General features: G+C 37.5%; 1 protein-coding gene across 1 annotated transcript in view; it reads left to right on the top strand.

Moving 5' to 3' along the window:
• The first annotated feature begins 7343 nt into the window (after positions 1–7343).
• Positions 7344–22409, top strand: part of LOC116558305 (disintegrin and metalloproteinase domain-containing protein 5-like) — a 104086-nt gene continuing 89020 nt past the window's right edge. The window contains exons 1-6 of the mRNA XM_032288139.1: positions 7344–7627; positions 8682–8761; positions 17184–17239; positions 20317–20395; positions 20673–20749; positions 21539–21710. Of these exons, the coding sequence (XP_032144030.1) occupies positions 7573–7627; positions 8682–8761; positions 17184–17239; positions 20317–20395; positions 20673–20749; positions 21539–21710 (519 nt within the window). The 5' untranslated portion in view covers positions 7344–7572. The remainder of the gene's footprint in view (positions 7628–8681; positions 8762–17183; positions 17240–20316; positions 20396–20672; positions 20750–21538; positions 21711–22409) is intronic.

Below are 22409 nucleotides of genomic sequence, written 5' to 3'. Positions count from 1 at the left end.
TATTTATGAAATTCTGCATTTTCTTCAGGATGTATTAGTAACCAAAGCAGTTGCCTTTTGGGAATTGAATAATTGAGAATTGCTCAAAGGACCTCGACTGTACAAATATTTATAAAATATGTGCAATAAAACTTCAAATGTTTTTGAAGATTTATTTTATTTTACTTATGTTTTAGAGGACTTTTTTTTTAAACCTAAATTCTTCCAAAATAGAATAGAAATAAACCTTCACACTCCATTGGAAAACATTCCTGGTATGATAATTTTGTCTCAGTCTCTCAGACTGTGGTTTTATAATCTATTATTCAATGATAATTTATTACTAAATGTTCAGCTAGTTGCTATGCCACAGAAAATTTATATTAATAGTGTATTTTAATCTACCTAATAAAAATATTCTATGGCTTTAATTTAAATGCATATTTGAAAATCTAGAATACATTTCTTTTTTCAAGTGATAATTATAACAGGGTACAATGATCTTCCTTATATGTATCCAATTTTGTTTTCAAATGAAACCATCATACAGTAAGTACACGAGTTAGTTTTTAAGAAAGATAAGAAAATAATGGATTGTCAGTCTATCTTCCTTAATTTCAGTGAAGCATTTATCATTTGTAGGATTCACTTAGGATGACTATATTCTTTGCAATTGGTAAAGATTGCCATGAATAACTTCTTAGACACATAACACATATCATGCAGGTATTTGCTTGTGGTTTTCAGAAATCTGGATATTTGGTGAGCTTCATAATTTCATAATATCAAAGAACTTTTCGTTTTTTCATAAATTCAAGAAAGGGCCAAGAGTCTCATAGGCTTCTTACATGTTTCTGGATGCTCAGGAGGAGATTGTGAAGCTGAAGGCATTCTCTCCATTCAGTTTCCTGCTAGTTCCTCATCTCAGAAATGCTTTCTGTAAGAATATGCCCAATCCTATCTTTAAGTGATGAATATCTAAGGTAAGCTTTTCAGATTCCAGTCTTTTACAATTCTATTTGTTTTATAATTATTTCTCTCTGTAATTTCATGGTGATAGAAGATTCCATTTATGGAAGCTGGATTTTTTTTTTTTTGTAAAATAAGTGCGTTTAATATGAGTAGAAAATAAAAACGGAATCAAATATACAAATGCTGAATAGAGCAACTAGAGAATAACCAAATAAAGATATTTGCGATCTTTTTTTTCTTTTACTGTCTAAGATGGATGTAGCTATAGGAATGTTAAGAACGACAGCAGCCCCCATTCCCCAACCCTCTCTCGTCTCTGTTTCCCTCTCATTCTCCTCCCAGCAGCCTCTTCATCTCTTGTAGTTGGTTCTTGTATTTACTTGTATAAGTAAAAGGGTTCCAACGCTAATTCTTAATTTATTTTTCAAGTTTAGGCATTATTTGTTAACTTCCCAAATGAAGGGAAATAATTTACTCTTTTATCCTCCTGGCCCCACACAAGTAGACTGACTTCCTGCATTTCCATCCTTGTACCATAGTTATGGTTTTCATTATTATGACTATGGAAATCCTCTTCCCGGAGCCATAGGGTGAAGTATGATGACTTCCTTTTTTTTTTGAGATGGAGTCTTGCTCTGTCATCCAGATTGGAGTGCAGTGGCGTGATCTTGGCTCACTGCAATCTCTTTCTCCTGGGTTCAAGTGATTCTCCTTCCTCAGCCTCCCAAGTAGCTGGGACTACAGGCTCGCACCCAGCTAATTTTTGCATTTTCAGTAGAGACGGGGTTTTACCATGTTGGCCAGGCTGGTCTCGATCTCTTGACCTCATGATCCGCCCACCTTGGCCTCCCAAAATGCTGGTATTACAGGTGTGAGCCACCATGCCTGGCCGATGAGTTCTTTCTTGTACAATTTTTAATTTTTTCTTGATTTCATGTCTGTTTTGTTTATTCTTATGTTTACATTTCTACAAATTCATTTCTTATTAAACTTTCATTCGGCATTTCTTTTCTAACTTCAGCTTCTCTGTGATATTTTCAGACGAAGAGGTAATTCTATCGGTTTCTTCTTGAAGAAACCTCTCGGAGCACCTGACCTCCTGGTAACCGATTCTGGTTGCCCTTTCCACCAGGTGCACAGTTCCATCCTAGCATCTTCCTTCACCACCTTTTTTGCGATTTCCTTTATTTTTTCTCTTCTCTTGAACCCTCTGTTTCCTGGACACCATGTTTTTCTCTTCTCTGGTTTACTCCCTTTTAGAGGGAACACATCTACTCCTAGCTCCCTAGGTAAGGTCACATGGGAGGTGTAGCTTTCAAGCCATATGATGTCTGAAATATCTTTAATATATCCTTGCACTTGATTGATAGCTGGATAGAAAATTCTCAGTAGGAAATAACGTTCCTTAAGAGTTGCGAAGACTTTGCTTCATTGTATTGTCATTTGTAGTGTGGCTATGAAAGTCCTAAGATCTTCTGAATCTTACACCTTTGCCTGGGACCTGCTGTGGCGGAGACTCTTTTATCCATACATACCCTACTTCCTATCTCTTTGTCTTTTTGCTCTGCTTCCTGGGAAATTTAATCACCATTGTATTCCTACCTTTCTCTCTCTCTCTCTCTCTCTCTCTCTTTTTTTTTTATAGCCCCAACCCTCCAAACTTTCTCTTGAGTTTTCATTTTCATTATCAAGTTAAAAAAATTGTCTGAGTATATTCCTTTAAAAAATTACCCAACTCTTGTTTTATGGATCTTTTTTGAAAATTATTTTTTTTAATTTTATTTTTTTATTGCATTTTAGGTTTTGGGGTACATGTGAAGAACATGCAAGATTGTTGCATAGGTACACATATGGCAGTGTGATTTGCTGGCTTCCTCTCCATCAGCTATATCTGGCATTTCTCCCCATGCTATCTCTCCCCTCCTCCCTACTCCCCACTGTCCCTCCCCTATTTCCCCCGACAGACCCCAGTGTGTAGTGCTCCCCTCCTTGTGTCCATGTGTTCTCATTGTTCAACACCCACCTATGAGTGAGAACATGTGGTTTTGATTTTCTGTTCTTGTGTCAGTTTGCTGAGAATGATGGTTTCCAGGTTCATCAAAACCTACAAAGGACACGAGCTCATTGTTTGGAAGCTGGATATTTAACTAATGTATTGTAGAAGTAACTTCTTCACAACATTTAATGTAATCAAACATACTTGGTATAAATTTAAAATTCTTTGAAGAAATCCAGAAATACTGAATTGGATTTTAGGATGGATTTTCCTATTTTTTCCAAAAAACAAAAATAATAAACAAAAAAAAAACACCAAAAACAAACAAAAAAAGATAATGACAGAACCACCTTTGGGATTTGGATAGGGACTGTATTGAAACTGTAGATAGTTTTTGGTAGTACTGTCACCTTAACAATATTAAATCTTCCAATCTGTGAACATGAGATGTCTCCATATATTTATGGTTCTCTTGGACACAGATGAAGAGAGATTTCACACCCAACACTATAACCAGCTAGTGCTTGTCTACAATATGTTTTGGCTAGAATGACAACTATTTGCATGCAGTAGGTTAACTCCAGGAGGAATTGGAGAGTGGAATTGTGGTTTTTCCAGCCCCTACATTTGCAAGTCTCTCCAATGTATTGGCCTATGCATGTAGGTTCACTTTCCTGAATCTAACTGAACTGCTAGATCCTTTGCCTAGCTCTGCCAAACTCAGGCATACATATGCCCTCTCTAAAGACAGAAAACAGGTGCAAAAAAGTGTTTCTGAACAGGCAGTATGGAATCATGGATAATCAGCTGCTGAAGAATTTGCTTTCTGCATAAACCAAATTAGCATTAGCCAAAGTGATAACATACTTTCTGCTTTATGGATGTAACATAACGAGTGACCCATTGCAATCTATCAGTCAGTGATAGTAAGGGTTCATACTTTTAGGAAACGGAGGATGCCTGGAGCAAGAACTAATTTATAGCTCACTTCACACTCATGAGCTACTTGAAGATGTTCTCAAGCTCCTATAGGAATCACCTTGTCTGGGTCCCACAAAAGCCAATCTCCTTTTCTTCATGTCCATTTTATTCACTCCCTTGCTTCATTGTTTTCAGTGTGCTTGTCGTGTCAGAGAGTCTATAGGTTTTGTCTGCACATCAACACTATTGTTCAAGGTTGGTATATTCTAGAAATTTGGTGGGCATCCATATGGAAAATTAGTTTTTCAATTCTATTAGGAAAGTCAGAAACTTGAATGTATAAGAATTAGACCAGTTCAAGGCTGACAAAATTTCTCCAACCATTAGAATGCCAGGCAAGTTAGCTAAACCATTAGGCACAGACAAGTAACAGAATTTGTAAGGAGCAGCCTGATGGAACTTTAAAGTCCAGGTACATTTCATGAGTACTGTCTTCAGTTCTGCCTACTTGACTAAGCGCTTTCATCTTTCTGTTTAAATCTATACCAACAGACTGTGTTCTATGTGTTTGCCATCCTTATGCATTTGGATGTGAGGGTGGTGGAGCCATCCATAAATCATATAGCAGCTTTAAGGTCCTAGAAAAGCACTTCATAAGAGGTGAGGTTCCAGGATACCAGAGATTTCTTGTAAGGAGAGATAAACCTCATGCATCATTTCAATGTCACTCTCATTTTCCCGTATAACTTTAGGGGTTTTCAGGTCGCATGTGACATAATTCAGGTTAGGCATCTTGGGTTATGGAAAGACTCAGTGAAATTTGTTTAACACTCTAGCAGCACCTAGCAACAGAAATGGAAAGTTTGTATACACTAGGGCAGATTCAGGGAGACTGTACCTTTACGCCATGTTAAAGACCTGTTAAAACACCATACCACCTCATCCTCAAAGAATGACACCTGAAGAATCATATCTAAACTCAGTTGGTAAGGGTCCAAAGGACTAGAAGACATTATTGCAGGCAGAGTTCTAACGATGTTCCTCCAAAATTCCTGTTCCCTAGTTATTCAAACACTAAATAAGGTGTTCCTGTGAGGGAACTTTGCAAATGTAATTAAGGTTGATAATCAGGAGACATTAAGATAGGGAGATTATATTGAGTAAATGCTATAATTCTAAGGTAACCACTAAAAGAAAAATTTAAAAACTACATAGCTGTCATGTCAATAAAGTAGGAAAATAAAATCATAATGAAGAATCCAAAAGAAGGCAAGAAATGAGAGAAAAGGACATGGCAAATGAAAAGTTAATGGTAAGATAATATATTACAATCCACTGTATCAATTATTCCTTAATGTTAAATTGACTAAGTGGTTCACTTAATATATAGTGATTATCAATAGAATAGGAAGCATATAAACTCAGTCACATGCTTATTCTTTAAAATTGGTGAAATATTATAAAACCTAGGACATGTTCATTTTGTAAATATTCCATGGGTACTTGGGAAGAATGTGTGTTCTCTATAGCTTATCTAGAATTGTACAAATGTTTATTAGATCATGTTTATTTGAGTCATCCAAGTCTCATGTATTTTTGTTAAATTTTGCTTGCTTGATCTACCAATAATATGAGATGTGTTTCAATCTCCAACCCTGATGATACTTTTGCCAGTTTTTCCCTATATTCCTATCAATTTTTGTTGAAATATTTTAAAGATATTTCTTCCATAAATACATGTTAGAATGTTTCAAATTGAGAACATTATCATTTTGACATTGCCCCTTTCCATTCTTCCCATCATAGTCATATTTTCTAAAAATATGCTTCTAGGTTATTAGATACGCATGTTCTCATTATTTGATTTGGTAATTTTCCTCATATATAAACAAATTCTGGAAAGATATTTGATTGCTATTACTGTGACACCATTTAATAGAATCTTCTGTTTTCCTCATTATGTGTTTACTTCTATGAAATGCCTTTCTGATATGTATTTTTACATTAAATTTTCTTTGCAAGTATTGAAGACAAATTTAAAACTCCTGTCTTCGCATTTGAATAATATTTCAAATTTTTCAGTTAACAGTTTAATAATAATAACCCATTGATTTCATGTATTCAGTATGGCTATGAATGTTGATTTGATTCATGTTCCTTGGTAGGCAATCTGTTACTTTCCTTTGGAAGATTCTAGAATTTTCTCTTTGCTGTCATTTTAAAGTTCAGCGGTGTGTGTGTGTGTGTGTGTGTGTGTGTGTGTGTGTGTGAGTGTGTGTTTCCTCTTCAATGCCCAGTTTGTAATCTCTGAATTCTTTCAGTCTATGATCATTGTCTTACTTTTTAGATGTTCAGAAACTTTTTCCACGATTTCTTTAAATATTTCCTCCTATTTTGATTTTTTGCTTTATTGGGAAATGCTATTCTCTAGATACTGACAGTTCTATTTCCAATTTCCATATAAGTTAATTTTATTTTTGCATTCCTACTTTTTTCATTGTTTTTTTCTGTGAGAGTTTGCCAATCTGATATTCAAAATTTCTGCTTCATTAAGCAGTGGTATCCATTCTACTATTCATTTCATGTCTTGTGACTTTATTTCTTGGTCTCTTGGTTCTTTTTTTTTAAAGATTGTTACTGTTTTTCTGTTGATAACTTCTTTTAGATTTGCATTCAAGTAATTTCAAAGCATATTTATGAACATGTTTTCAGCATTTTTACTGAAAACTTACACTTAATGTGGGAATGTGACTATATTTGTGTATTTAATATGATGTGTCCTAGGACTTGCAAAGGAAAGAGTGCCTATGGACCTCAATAAATCAAACTGGTTCTGCTTCTACCAGAGGCAGAATTTTAAAATTTCTGAATAAAGACGTAAAAGCTAGGAACTGCAGGATTACACAGAATGTAGCAGTAATAGCTTGGGACATTAGAGAAGATTTGTTGGAAATCTATTTAAGCAGGGATCGTATGGGTTGTTCTGCATTCAATAGCTGTCCTATAATGGTGTTTCCAATCATGAAATGTTAAAAGTCACAGCGTTTGCAACATTTTCTCAAACATGCATTTTGCCTGGTCCTAGCTAAACTGTTTACATGGCATATAAACGTAATGGGAAGAAATTTGATTGCTGTCAGTAACCACAATATTTTTATATTTGTTTCTTTCCTCACTGTAACTAGAATTTAAAAAACGATGATCTAACAACATGGTGAAACCACGTCTCTACTAAAAATACAAAAACTAGCTGGGCGTGGTGACGCTCGCCTGTAATCCCAGCTACTCAGGAGGCTGAGGCAGGAGAATCGTTTGAACCGGGAGACGGAGGTTGCAGTGAGCCCAGATCATGTCATTGCACTCCAGCCTGGGTGACAGAGCGAGACTCTGTCTCAAACAACAAAAACAAAAAACAATAACAAAAAAACAAAGGGATGGTCTAAGTAAGATATAAACAAAAGCCTCACCTGAGAATTGACAATTAGGAAGCCTTTCTTCTTTAACAATAAACTGGCTGAGAGGCTCTTCTTGAGTGCTCAGTTGCCCGCCTGCAGCTTATAATCACCTACGGCTTGGTCCTTCTGCCCTGTGCGCTTTTCCTCTCCGCAGCTTCCTCACGTGCGCTCAGCCTAGCGCGAGCCGCGCCTCTCCAGGTCTCAACGTCTTAACTGCTGTTCATCGTCAGGGCTCCAAGACAGCGAGCCATGTTCCTTCTTCTGCTGCTTCTTACTGGACTTGGTGGGATGAACGCAGGCCTCAGTAAGTCCAGGAATCCAGGCTTCCGAGGGAGACCTTGTTTACTCTTGCCATGGTCCAGTTCCAGCCCAGACTTGACCCTGGCTCCACCCTCTCCCACCTTCTGCTGGCCCCGTGCTTCAAGGTCTATGGCCAAAAAGTCAGAGAGGCAGCCTCCGAAAGAAAATCATTTTACTTCTCTGGGATGGCTTCCTTATCCATAAAATGAACAAAAATGAAATATGTGATTTTTTTCCACATACAAAATTCTGCTACATTAGGAATAATTGCATCACAGTAAAAAAGCTATTTATCAAGGGTTTACTGATTTGGCAACTGCTATTCTCCACCTGCCCCATTGAAATGTGCAGATCATCCTTGTTTTCAATATTCTACATTCCCTGAAAAAGATCTCACTTTTTTGATGCATCTGTTTTTTCTAATTTCCACACCTTTTTACAACACTGAATTTTGTACTTAGCATTAACTTAGGCTGTGCCAATGCCAAACTGTGTGTGTGTGTGTGTGTGTGTGTGTGTGTGTGTGTGTGTGTGTGTGTGATGGGAGAGGGGTGTGGAGGGGAGAATGAATAAAAATTTGAAATCTTGACAAGGGGTGAGAAATTTGCAGGTAAGAGTAACTAGAAAGACAGTGGAAAGGGCGAGATGTGCAGATTATTTTAAAAATAGCTGCTACGGTGGCTCACGCCTGTAATCCCAGCACTTTGGGAGGCCGAGGCGGGTGGATCACGAGGTCAAGAGATAGAGATCATCCCGGTCAACATGGTGAAGTCCCGTCTCTACTAAAAATACAAAAAATTAGCTGGGCATGGTAGCGCGTACCTGTAATCCCAGCTACTCAGGAGGCTGAGGCAGAAGAATTGCCTGAACCCAGGAGGCGGAGGTTGCGGTGAGATCGTGCCATTGCACTCCAGCCTGGGTAACAAGAGCAAAAATCCGTCTCAAAAAAAAAGAAAAAAAAAAAGCTGCTAATGTAGAGAAACAAATGCAGAATTAGCGTTAGAAATGAATAACAAGATCATAGCTATCAAAATAACATCGTTTATATTTATTTTTAGATGCTCATAAAATCTTCCTGCAGACCACAGTTCCAGAGAAGATTTCAACACTGGATACAAACACAGATCCAGAAAATAATGTAATTTTAATAATATTTTATGTATGACATGTTGTTACCTTTTTTCCCCCACATTTATTTTATTGCATTTTAGGTTTTGGGGTACATGTGAAGAACATGCAAAATTGTTGCATAGGTACACACGTGGCAGTGAGATTTGCTGCCTTCCTCCCCATCACCTGCATCTGGCATCTCTCCCCTTGCTATCTCTCCCTCTCCCCAGCTCCCCACCCCCCACCGTCCCTCCCCTATTTCCCCCCAACTGACCCCAGTGTGTAGTGCTCCCCTCCCTGTGTCCATGTGTTCTCATTGTTCAGCACCCACCTATGAGTGAGAACATGCGGTGTTTGATCTTCTGCTCTTCTGTCAGTTTGCTGAGAATGATGGTTTCCAGGTTCATCCATGTCCCTACAAAGGACCCAAACTCATCGTTTTTGATGGCTGCATAATATTCCATGGTGTATATGTGCCACATTTTCCCTGTCCAGTCTATCATCGATGGGCATTTGGGTTGGTTCCAGGTCTTTGCTATTGTAAACAGTGCTGCAATGAACATTCGTGTGCACGTGTCCTTATAGTAGAACGATTTATAATCCTTTGGTTGTATACCCAGTAATGGGATTGCTGGGTCAAATGGAACTTCTGTTTCTAGGTCCTTGAGGAATCGCCACACTGTCTTCCACAATGGTTGAACTAATTTACACTCCCACCAACAGTGCAAAAGTGTTCCTATTTCTCCACATCCTCTCCAGCATCTGTTGCCTCCAGATTTTTTAATGATCGCCATTCTAACCGGCGTGAGATGGTATCTCAATGTTGTTTTGATTTGCATTTCTCTGATGACCAGTGATGATGAGCATTTTTTCATATGTTTGTTGACCTCACGTATGTCTTCTTTTGTAAAGTATCTGTTCATATCCTTTGCCCACTTTTGAATGGGCTTGTTAGTTTTTTTCTTGTAAATCTGTTTTAGTTCTTTGTAAATTCTAGATATCAGCCCTTTGTCAGATGGGTAAACTGCAAAATTTTTTTCCTATTTGGTTGGTTGCTGATTCACTCTAATGACTGTTTCTTTTGCTGTGCAGAAGCTGTGGAGTTTGATTAGGTCCCATTTGTCTATTTTGGCTTTTGTTGTCAATGCTTTTGGTGTTTTGGTCATGAAGTCCTTGCCTACACCTACGTCCTGAATGGTTTTGCCTAGATTTTCTTCTAGGGTTTTTATGGTGTTAGGTCTTATGTTTAAGTCTTTAATCCATCTGGAGTTAATTTTAGTGTAGGGTGTCAGGAAGGGGTCCAGTTTCTGCTTTCTGCACATAGCTAGCCAGTTTTCCCAACACCATTTATTAAACAGGAATCCTTTCCCCATTGCTTGTTTTTGTCTGGTTTGTCAAAGATCAGATGGTTGTAGATATGTTGTGTTGCCTCCGAGAACTCTATTCTGTTCCATTGGTCTATATCTCTGTTTTGGTACCAGTACCATGCTGTTTTGAATACTGTAGGCTTGTAGTATAGTTTGAAGTCCGGTAGTGTGATGCCTCCCACTTTGTTCTTTTTGCTTAGAATTGACTTGGTTATGCGGGCTCTCTTTTGGTTCCATATGAAGTTTAAGGTGGTTTTTTCCAGTTTTGCGAAGAAGGTCATTGGTAGCTTGATGGGGATAGCATTGAATCTGTAAATTACTTTGGGCAGTATGGCCATTTTCACGATATTGATTCTTCCTAACCATGAACATGGAATGTTTCTCCATCTGTTTGTGTCCTCTCTTGTTTCGTTGAGCAGTGGGTTGTAGTTCTCCTTGAAGAGGTCCTTTACATTCCTTGTTAGTTGTATACCTAAGTATTTTATTCTCTTTGTGGCAATTGTGAATGGAAGTTTGTTCTTGATTTGGCTCTCTTTAAGTCTGTTATTGGTGTATAGGAATGCTTGTGATTTTTGCACATTGCTTTTGTATCCTGAGACTTTGCTGAACTTGCTTATCAGTTTCAGGAGATTTTGGGCTTAGACGATGGGGTCTTCTAGATATACCATCATGTCGTCTGCAAATAGAGACAATTTGACTTCCTCTTTTCCTATTTGAACACCCATTATTTCTTTCTCTTGCCTGATTGCTCTGGCTAGAACTTCTACTACTATATTCAATAGGAGAGGTGAGAGAGGGCATCCTTGTCTAGTGCCAGATTTCAAGGGGAATGCTTCCAGTTTTTGCCCATTCAGTATGATATTTGCTGTTGGTTTGTCATAAATAGCTTTTATTATTTTGACATACGTTCCGTCAATACCTAGCTTATTGAGGGTTTTTAGCATAAAGGGCTGTTGAATTTTGTCAAAGGCCTTCTCTGCATCTGCTGAGATAATCATGTGGTTTTTGTCTTTGGTTCTGTTTATGTGGTGAATTACATTTATAGACCTGCGTATGTTGAACCAGCCTTGCATCCCCAGGATGAAGCCTACTTGATCATGGTGGATAAGCTTTTTGATGTGCTGTTGCAATCAGCTTGTCAGTATTTTATTGAAGATTTTTGCATCTATGTTCATCATGGATATTGGCCTGAAGTTTTCTTTTCTTGTTGAGTCTCTGCCGGGTTTTGGAATCAGGATGATGTTGGTGTCATAAAATGATTTGGGAAGAATTCCTTCTTTTGTTTTGTTTGGAATAGTTTCAGAAGGAATGGTACCAGCTCCTCTTTGTATGTCTGGTAGAATTCGGCTGGGAACCCATCTGGACCTGGACTTTTTTGGGTGGTAAGCTCCTAATTGCTGCCTCAACTTCAGACCTTGTTATGGGTCTGTTCCGTGTTTTGGCTTCTTCCTGGTTTAGGCTTGGCAGGAGGCAAGTGTCCAGGAATTTATCCATTTCTTCCAGGTTTACTAGTTTATGTGCACAGAGTTGTTTGTAATAGTCTCTGATAATGGTTTGAATTTCTGTGGAATCTGTGGTGATATCTCCTTTATCATTTTTTATTGCATCAATTTGGTTATTCTCTCTTTTCTTTTTTATTAATCTGGCTAGTGGTCTGCCTATTTTGTTGATCTTTTCAAAAAACCAGCTCCTTGATTTATTGATTTTTTGAAGGGTTTTTTGTGTCCCTATCTCCTTCAGTTCTGCTCTGATCTTAGCTATTTCTTGTCTTCTACTAGACTTTGAGTTTTTTTGATCTTGCTCCTCTAGCTCTTTCAATTTTGACAATAGGGTGTCAATTTTTGATCTCTCCTTGCTTCTCATATGGGCACTTATTGCTATATATTTTCCTCTAGAGACTGCTTTAAATGTGTCCCAGAGATTCTGGTATGTTGAGTCTTCATTCTCGTTGGTTTCGAAGAACATCTTTTTTTCTGTCTTCATTTCATTGTTTATCCAAGCAACATTCAAGAGCACGTTGTTCAGTTTCCATGAAGCTGTGGGGTTCTGGGTTAGTTTTTGAATTCTGAGTTCTAACTTGATTGCACTGTGGTCTGAGAGACTATTTGTGATGATTTCTTTTGCATTTGCTGAGGAGTGAATTACTCCCAACTACGTGGTCAATTTTAGAGTAGGTGTGAAGTGGTGCTGAGAAGAATGTATATTCTGTGGATTTGGGGTGGAGAGTTCTGTAAATGCCTATTAGGTTTGCTTGGTCCAGGTGTGAGTTCAAGTCCTGGATATCCTTGTTAATTTTCTGTCTGGTTGATCTGTCTAATATTGACAATGGGGTGTTAAAGTCTCCCGCTATAATTGTGTGGGTGTCTAAGTCTCTTTGTAAGTCATTAAGAACTTGACTTATGTATCTGGGTGCTCCGTATTGGGTGTGTATATATTTAGGATCTTTAGCTCTTCCTGATGCATTGATCCTTTTACCATTATGTAATGTCCTTCTTTGTCTCTTTTGATCTTTGTTGCTTTAAAGTCTAATTTATCAGAGATGAGAATTGCAACTCCTGTTTTTGTTTGCTCTCCATTTGCTTGGTAAATCTTCCTCCATCCCTTTATTTCAAGCCTATGTGTATCCTTGCTAGTGAGATGGGTTTCTTGGATACAGCACACTGATGGGTTTTGACCTTTTATCCAATTTGCCAGTCTGTGTCTTTTGATTGGGGCATTTGGCCCATTTACATTTAAGGTTAATATTATTATGTGTGAATTTGATCCTGCCATTTTGATGCTAGCTGGTTGTTGTACCCATTAGTTGACAGTTTCTTCATTGTGTCAATGCTCTTTACCATTTGGTACATTTTTGGAGTGGCTAGGACTGGTTGTTCCTTTCTATGTTTAGTGCTTCTTTCAGGAGCTCTTATAAGGCAGGCCTGGTGGTGATGAAATCTCTCAGCAATTGCTTGTCTGTAAAGGATTTTATTTCTCCTTTGCGTGTGAAGCTTAGTTTGGCTGGATGTGAAATTCTGGGTTGAAAGCTATTTTCTTTAAGGATGTTGAATATTGGCCCCCACTCTCTTCTGGCTTGTAGGTTTTCTGTTGAGAGATCTGCTGTGTGTCTGATGGGCTTTGTGGGTAACCCGACTTTTCTCTCTGGCTGTCCTTGGCATTTTTTCCTTAATTTCAACCCTGGTGAATCTGATGATTATGTGCCTTGGGGTTGCTCTTCTTGAGGCATATCTTTGTGGTATTCTCTGTATTTCATTGACTTGAATATTGGCCTGCCTTCTAGATTGGGGTACTTCTCCCGGATAACATCCTGAAGAGTATTTTCCAACTTGGATTCATTCTCTCCATCACATTCAGGTACACCTATCAAACGTAGATTAGGTCTTTTCACATAATCCCGTATTTCTTGGAGGCTTTGCCCATTTCTTTTCACTCCTTCTTCTCTATTCTTGCCTTCTTGTTTTATTTCATTGAGTTGATCTTCAATTTCTGATATCCTTTCTTCTGCTTGGTCGATTCAGCTATTGAAACTTGTGTATGCTTCGTGAAGTTCTCGTGTTGTGTTTTTCATCTCAATCAAGTCATTTATATTATTCTCTAAGATGTTTATTCTCATTAGCATTTCATCAAATCTTTTTTTTTCGATGTTCTTAGTTTCTTTGCCTTGGGTTAGAACATGTTCTTTTAGCTCAGAGAAGTTTGTTATTGCCTACTTTCTGAAGCCTGTTTCTGTCAGTTCAACAGACTCGCATTCTCAATCCAGCTTTGTTCCCTTGCTGGTCATGAGTTGTGATCCCTTGGAGGCGGAGAGACATTCTGGTTTTGGGTGTTTTCATCCTTTTTGCACTGGTTTCTTCCCATCTTTGTGGATTTGTCTACCTATGGTCTTTGTAGTTGGTGACTTTCAGATGGGGTCTCTGAGTGGACATCCTTTCTGTTGATGTTGAGGTTATTACTTTCTGTTTTTTAGTTTTCCTTCTAACAGTCAGGCCCCTCTGCTGTAGGACTGCTGGAAGTCCACTCCAGACCCTGCTTGCCTGGGGCTCACTTGTAGTGACTGTAGAATGGTAAAGGTTGCTGCCAGTTACTTCTTCTGTTATCTTTGTCCCAGAATGATAACCACCAAATGTCAGCCTGAGCTCTCCTTTATAAGGTGTCTCTTTGGATATACAAGGGTCGGGGAGCTGCTTGAGGAGATAGTCTGTTCCTTACCAGAGCTCAAATGCTGAGCTATGAGCTCCATTGTTTCATTCAGAGCTGCTGGACAGGTACGTTTAAATCTGTGCTGTGGAACTCGTAACCACCTTTTTCCCCTGGTGCTCTGTCCTGGGAAGGTGGGGCTTTATTTATAAGTTCCTGACATGCTGCTGCCTTTTTTCAGAGATGCCCTGCATGTGAAGAGGTAGCCTAGTCGCAGTCTCCTAGAAGAGGTGTTGCTGAGTTGCCATGTGCTCTGCCCAGCTGCTGTGTAAACTTTCTTGTGATTTTGTTTACAGAGGTATAGTTAGAACTGCCTCGGTAATGGCAGTCTCCCTTAGTAATGGCAAACTGTCTCTGTAATGGTGGACTGCCTAGGTAATGGCAGATTGCATTGGTAATTAATGGTGGACTCCCTTGGTAATGGTAGACTGCCTCAGTAATGGTGGACTGACTTGGTAGTGGTGGACTTCCTCGGTAATGGCAGATGCTCTTCCCCTCTCAGTGCTGGACTGTCCCAGGTTCAGCTGTGCTTGCCATGAAGTTCTTTCCAGAGTGTTTTAGATTGCTGGTCTTTGTGGGGGTGGGACCAGCCGAGCCAGATCAGCAGGCTCCCTGTTTCAGCTGCCTTTTTTTCAGTTTAATGGGTGACTCTGTCTCCTAAGCATTCCAGGCACTAGTTGAAACGGCTGCCCAGATTTGTATGAGTAGTTGTGCAGAGACCCACTGTGTCATTTGAAACAGCCATGCTGGAGACTTGTGACGCTTTTCTGCCTGGCAATCTCCTGGTCTGTGGGCAGTAAAAACTCATTCAGAAATGTGGTGATCACTCATCCTCTGCATTCTCTCTGGGAACTGCACTCCAGAGCTGTTCCTATTTGGCCATCTTTGATTTATTTTCCTTTTATAGCTGGATGGACAAGAAAACTAAGAAGACATTCTAGGCAGAGATGATTGAGGTAGCAAAGTAGGTACGAAGGACCACAGCGCTGCCCAGGCTGTGGCCTCAGATCCTCACAAGCCTCAGCTCCCTAGGCTGTGCCCCTCCTTCAGATTTTCTACATATACAATCATGTAATCTGTGAACAAGGACACACATTTATTTCTACCCAATCTGTATCCATTTTATTTACTTTTTTTTGCTTTATTGCATTAGCTAGGGCTTTTAGTGTGATATTAAAAAGTACTGGAGAGAGGAGAAGTCCTTTGCCTTGTTCCTGATTTAATGGGAAAACTTTAGGGTTCTCACAGTTCAGTATGATGTCAGCCATTAAGACCCTGTCTCCAAATATGGCATGTTTTGAGATGCTGGGGATTAGTATTTCATCTAATGAATTTTTGGAGGGCTTACAATTCAGCTTATATCAGTTGGATATTGTATATGAAATTGTGGAGGCTCTGGATAATGTGTCTTTTGAGAGTTTTTCCCTTCTGTTTTTTTTTTTTTTTTTCTGATTTAACTTTACTTAAGTTTATTTATTTAGATTTTTACCACCTTCACTGAGATATGATTGACTTGTGATTTTATTCTATTTATTTATTTTTTAATTGTACTTTAGGTCCTGGGGTACATGTGCAGATCATGTAGGATTGTTGCGTAGGTACACACATGGCAATGAGGTTTGCTGCTTACATCCCCCCATTACCTACATCTGGCATTTCTCCCCATGTTATCCCTCCCCAACATCCCAACCACCCCACTCTCCCTCCCTTGGCCCCCTTATTTTAGTTTTTGTTGTAGCTTTGTAAGATACATGAATTTTAAATTTTATTGGTGCTTTCATATTCCCCTTTAATTTTCATCTTATTTGTTTAATATCAAAGGATTTTCGAGGGCACAATTTTAAAAGTTCCCTCTAAATTCCACTTACACTTCTTTTCAGAGTGCCATTCAACCTATTCCTAATAGACCATTATACAAAGTACCTTATTATGCTCTGGTGTAAAGCTGAGGAATTGAAAACTGTTAAATGCTATTTCTCTTGCTAAAATAAGTTTCTAAAATTAACCAAATATATAATTTAATAACCATTGCTTTTTCTGTTATCTTCTATGATGTTTTCTAGACATGTCTTCAGTCTCCCTACATTCTCTCCTGCATTGTATTCCTACATTCAATGTGGCTACATGAGTACATGCTTAAAACCATTTTTGGCTCCCAATATCTGACCATGGCATTCTGAATCTTCTACAGCCTGATTCCTAACTAATTTTCCAGAATCTTTTACTTCTATTCTTCAGAAAATTTGTGCTTCAGTAATTCACATTGACTTTGTGCACATCAGAAAAGCCACTCTGTCTCACACCTCTATGCTTTACACATTATTTCTTCACTAAATAGAATGTCATCTGGGTGTGGTGGCTCATGCCTGTAATCCCAGCACTTTGGGAGGCTAAGGAGGGAGGAATGCTTGAGGGCAGGAGTTTGAGGCCAACCTGGGCAACATGGTGAAACCCCATGTGTGAGTTTGATTGCTCATACAGGTAGGTAAAATACAATGGCTTTTGCTAGAGGTATATTACGTTTCTTGTGTTTCTGTATTTTGGGAGGGTCTCTTGCAATGAACAGGACAATTTACCTTCCAGGAGAGCTCTGGGTAAGCAACCAATGGGTCCTTGCAGTTGAGGTGGACATCCTTGATGGTGGGAGTCTGTCTGAACTGAAAGATAACAATCATAGGGTAAGCTTCTTCCTCAGAAGTGTAATAGTGAATAGCAGGCATGTGACCACTTTGCCACCTACTTCTCAATGCAAAATTCTGCTTGGGACGGAAGGCCAATATAATGGTTATGGGTTATTAATTTTTTCAATATTTTAAAGCCTAATTTAGAGAAAATACGTTATTTGGCATGTGTTTTTATTGAATTTTTCTAATAATTTTGTTGTAGGTTGTTTACATGATTACAATAGAAGGAAAGCCACATTTTGTCCATCTCAAAAAGCAGTAAGTATTTTATCTTTTCAAATTTTAGTACTTTGGCTTCCTAATTTCTAAAAGTATGTGTAAGTAGAATGAATCATTTTGATTCAAATATATTGATACTTACTCTATACTGGGCATTGAGTAAAATCCTAGGCATGCAAAGGAGAATAAAATATGTTGCCCTGTTAAGGAATTTATAATATAGAAACATACATTCAGACACATTAATAGAAAAGCAAATAATTTTATTATAATATGGTAATATGGTAAATGTGTAAATAGTATTCCTTGGAAGTCAGGGAAGGCTTTTAGGGAAGAGGCAAGAGATTACTTGTGTCTTAAGGGAAGAGATAGAGTTAGCTCTGAAAAGAAGAGGGGCAGGACAGGGGAATATATATATATATATATTTTTTTTTTTTTCTTTTTTTTGAGATAGAGTCTTGCTTTGTTGCTCAGGCTAGAGTGTAGCGGTGTGATCTTGGCTACTGTAACTTCTACCTCCTGGGTTTCAGTGATGCTCATGCCTCAGCCTTCCAAATAGCTGGGACTACAGGTGTGCACCACCAAGTCCAGATAATTTTTTGTATTTTTAGTAGAGATGGGGTTTTACCATGTTGCCCAGGCTGGGCCCCAACTCCTGGCCCCAAACATTCCTCCCTCAAGGCTTGGCCACCCAATGTACTGGGATTACAAGCATGAGCCAGTGCATCCAGCTGCCATTCTATTTAGAGAAGAAATAAAGTGTAAAGCATAGAGGTGTGAGGCAGAGTGGCTTTTGTGATGTGCACAGAACCAGTGTGAATTACTGAAGCACAAATTTTCTGAAGAATAGAGATAAAAGATTCTGGAAAGTTAGGTAGGAGCCAGGCTGTAGAAGATTCAAATACTGGGAGCCAAAAATGGTTTTAAGCATGTACTTATGTAGCCACATTGAGCCTTGTAGGCTGTTTTTGAGGGGACAAAGTCAGAGTTAAGGTGACCAATTATATGACTATGAAGTTTAGGTGAGTAATGGTGGTGGTTTGAACAATGGCACCAGTGATGTCACTCGAAAAAAGAATCCAGTTGACCTCAATACAGATTTGGTAGAATGATTAGTAAAAAGTGAAAAATTTCAGATAATTTAGTGTTGCTCAAGTAAATGAATAGGCTATAGTATAATTAACTGAGGAATACAAATAAGGGATATATTTGTGTGAGGAAGGGGTGAGTTTGGTTTTTTGTACCTGTGAGATATCCAAGTAAGTTTTTTCCTCTAGATTAGGTAGGTCCAATCTTTTGGCTCCCCTGGGCCACGCTGAAATAATTATCTTGGGCCACATACAAAATACACTAATGATAGCTGGTGAGGAAAAAAAAGAAAAAGAAAAAAAGAAAAAAAAGAAAATATCTCACAATGTTTTAAGAACGTTTAAAAATTTGCATTGGGCATTCAAAGCCATTCTGGGCTGTATGTGGCTAGGAATTTGAATCTATGAAAATATTCAATAGGAAAATTGGAAAATAGATTTAGCTATAGGTATATAGATTGAGCAGAAAGCAATAGCTTGGTTGTATTTTTTTTTAATGAGTGCTCTTGCATAGGGTGCTTATAAATAGATCATGACTAAAGACTGAACCCTGGAAAACAGCAATGTTTCCTGGGATAGGCTGAACAAAACCAGCAACCAACATGGAAGATAAAGCGGAAGGGACCAGGAGGTAAGAAGAACGGCAGAAGAATCAAGTGTTATATAAATTGAGTGAGTGGATTGAGTGGTTACAGTTTTCAAAAAAAAAAAAAGCTAGAGGTCCAGTGTAGAAATAATTTTTTTAAATGCCTTTTGGATTTGACATTCTAATGTTTATGAATCTTTTCCAGGGAAGTTTTGGGGATGCAAAGAATTTAGAAAGTGAAGAAATTGTGTGTAGATAATTCCTTTGATGGAATCTGTTAAGAATTGAAAAAAATGTACATAGGGAGTAGCCACAGTAGAGCATGGGGTCAAGAAAGAGTTCTTTAGGATGATAGTGACTTATTAACATCATTATAAATAGCATTATGATAAAATATAGTAGAGTACAAGAGTTTAAAATTATAGGAGAGAAAAAGTATGTATCCTCTGTATATGGCACAGGATGGTATCTGTAGCACCAGTGTAAGGGTTTGTTCTAAATAAAAGATGTAACCTTCTGGAAATAAGGATAAGAAGTGCAGATGGGAACAAGTGATCTGGGAGTAAGGGAACATGGGAGTTATGTGGGATGATTGACAGGAGTAGTGTCAAGTTTTTGAATAGTCACTGAGGGAAATAAAATTCTGACCAGAGTTATTGAGAAAAACTTGGCATTTAGTAAAGCTTAGCAAATATGAATTTGTAATGAGAAAAAGTAAATCTGTTTTCTATCTGCATTAGTCTGTTTTCACACTGCTGATAAAAATATACTCAAGACTGGACAATTTACAAAAGAAAGGGATTTATTGGACTTACAGTTTCACATGGCTGGGGAGGCCTCACAACCATGGCAGAAGGCAAGGAGGAGCAAGTCACATCTTACGTGGATGGCAGCAGGCAAAGACGGAGCTTGTGCAGAGAAACTCCAATTTTTAAAAACCATCAGGTCTCATAAGACCGATTCCCCATCACGAGAACAGCATGGGAAAGACTCACCCCCACAATTCAGTCATCTCTCACAACATCTAGGAATTATGGGAGCTACAAGATGAGATTTGGGTGGGGACACAGAGCCAAACCGTATCACTGTTTTAACCTTACAATTTAATTTTGAAACTTGGGTACAAAATATAAAATCAATGAGTGATACAGACAAAGTTCTATGTTGGAAATTGGGATCTATGCTTTTTCCTTTTCATGTGTCTAGAAATTTGAGTTGCTCATTTATCTGCATTTTAGTATTGTATGTCATTCTAGTTAAAATGTCTCACCGAGTGCCTAATTCAATGTAAGTGCTGGAAATACATGGATGATAGGATAGAACAAGCTGATTAGCATTACTTTAAATTCTTCAGTAAAAAAAAAGCAAAACAATTTTACATGAATGTTTTTTCTGACTTTTCTGTTTCATAACTTGAGCAAGTTTTTATGATTTTTGCCTAGATCACTTTTATCTTCAGCTTCTCTTATTCATTTTTATGACAAAAATGACATCCAACATTCTAAACCTCTGCTAGTTCAGGTAAGAGTTAGGTTACTTTTTTCTTATATATTTGTAATTCTAGATTTCTTTAAAAAGACAAATATTCTATAATTACTAGAATATTATTCTGCATATTCACTGAAATTGATTAACTTGGGCTGGTGCTTATTTCTACCTGGCACAAATTTATTAGGTAATTGCCAATCATATTAAAGTAGAAACATAGCTAAAGTAATAAATAGAAATAATATATAACAGGTGTTCATTTTAAAAATAAGTTATTCATTAGTTTTTATTTTCTCTGTTTTTTTTTCAGATGAATTGCGATTATAATGGATATGTTGCGGGCATTCCAAATTCTCTTGTGACTCTCAGCACATGTTCAGGACTCAGGTTGTAGACTACTTAAAGATACTCAATTTGCCTATATTATATCCTGCTAGCCTACAAATTAATTCTCCATGGATCTGTTCTAATTCTATAATCTCTTTTGTTATTTCAATTCCTTAGGAACTGAACCAAAATTACTAATAAAATAGGATTGATATTCCAGCACTATCTGTTCCTGATGAGAAGCTACTTGATACTGACAGGATCTGCTGCTTTGACTTTAAGAAAGTTTGAGTGTAGGGAGATTGATTCATCTTCTCATACTTTAGTTCTCTCAAATTCTGTTCTTGTCCAATTTCTTAATTTACTAGACTAATTGGCAATTGTGGAATGTATGAGACTAACAGACACTGGCTTTGCAGTCAGTCAGTATTAGGCATATAGTACCTTCAGTTCAGCCCTCACAAACAAATGATTTAGGTATCAAGTGTCAGAGGATAGTTAAGTGTATTAAAGAGACTCAATCAAAGACTAAAGAAGAGAGTGCCTAGAGATTCTACAGGCTGGTTAGAGAATCTGTACAACAGAAAGGGGTTTCAACTCGTTTAAGTGCACAGATCCATGTCACTATCATGCTTTCTTGAAGACAATCACAGATTTGTAATGTAAGGCAATATATATCCTGTGATATAGTGGTCTAGTTCTGGTATAAGCAAGACCCCAGAAGATAAAGATATAAAAGTAAAAAACTAAGGTCACTTTAAATCTTAAAAACTGGCTCAAATTTCTCATTATAATATTACGGTTTTGGTAGAATCATTCCAGCTTTCTTTTGATTGTTTAAACACTCAGGGGAACAATACAGTTGAGAAACATCTCATATGGAATTGAACCAATGGAGGCTGTATCAGGATATATACACAAAATTTATGAAGAAAAGTATGATAATACTAATATTCTTTCAGAAGAAAATGACACTTATTCTTGGTTTAGTTCAGAGTATCAAGTCAGAAAAAGTCCAGAAGTAAGTATTGACTCTTTTATTTTAATTTAGTATAATTTTGTAAAATAAAAAATAGTTTCAGAGTCAAGATTTGGTGACTGGCAAATCTTAAAATTATTTTGCTTTTTCATGAGGGCCCTGCATGACTTTTAAAGTGGCAAGAAAATAAACCTGTGTTTGTCATTATACTTGCCATTAGATGAAAGCTTAGCAAAAACTTAATCTTAGAAATATGAATATATGAATATAGTATAAAAGAAACAAACATTAATTTTCATATGTAGGCATTTAGATAATTAACATAAAATATCATCTCTTTTTTTCAATTACTCAGATAATTTAGGGGAGAATATGATACAACTTAGATTTCTCAGTTGAGTTTTTGTTTCATAAGAATTAAAAAATGGATGAGTGACTTACATAAGGTACATGTAAAGCAAAGTGATGAACATTTTTCTCTGCAAAGACCCATAGACTACCTTAAATAAGACATCTGCCTTTAGCAAATTGCCATTGATTGTACATTTTTGTAATATTTTTCTAAACTACATTGTTTGCCAAAAGTAACTTCCTAGTAATTGGTAGCAGAAAACATGCTCACATGAAAGATTAGTATGAAAATTATCAAAAGGCTAAGAAAATAAAGCTTTATGTTATAAACCAAAAATTTCCAGTTTCAATTATTATACAAATAAGAGATACCTGAATTCTTATATATCT

The sequence above is a fragment of the Sapajus apella genome, unplaced genomic scaffold (genome assembly GCF_009761245.1).
Source record: "Sapajus apella isolate SASKATOON/1434 unplaced genomic scaffold, GSC_monkey_1.0 scaffold21, whole genome shotgun sequence".
Lineage (NCBI taxonomy): Eukaryota > Metazoa > Chordata > Mammalia > Primates > Cebidae > Sapajus > Sapajus apella.
The sequence above is the reverse complement of the archived record's forward strand: the minus strand, read 5'-3'. Positions and strand labels throughout refer to the sequence as shown.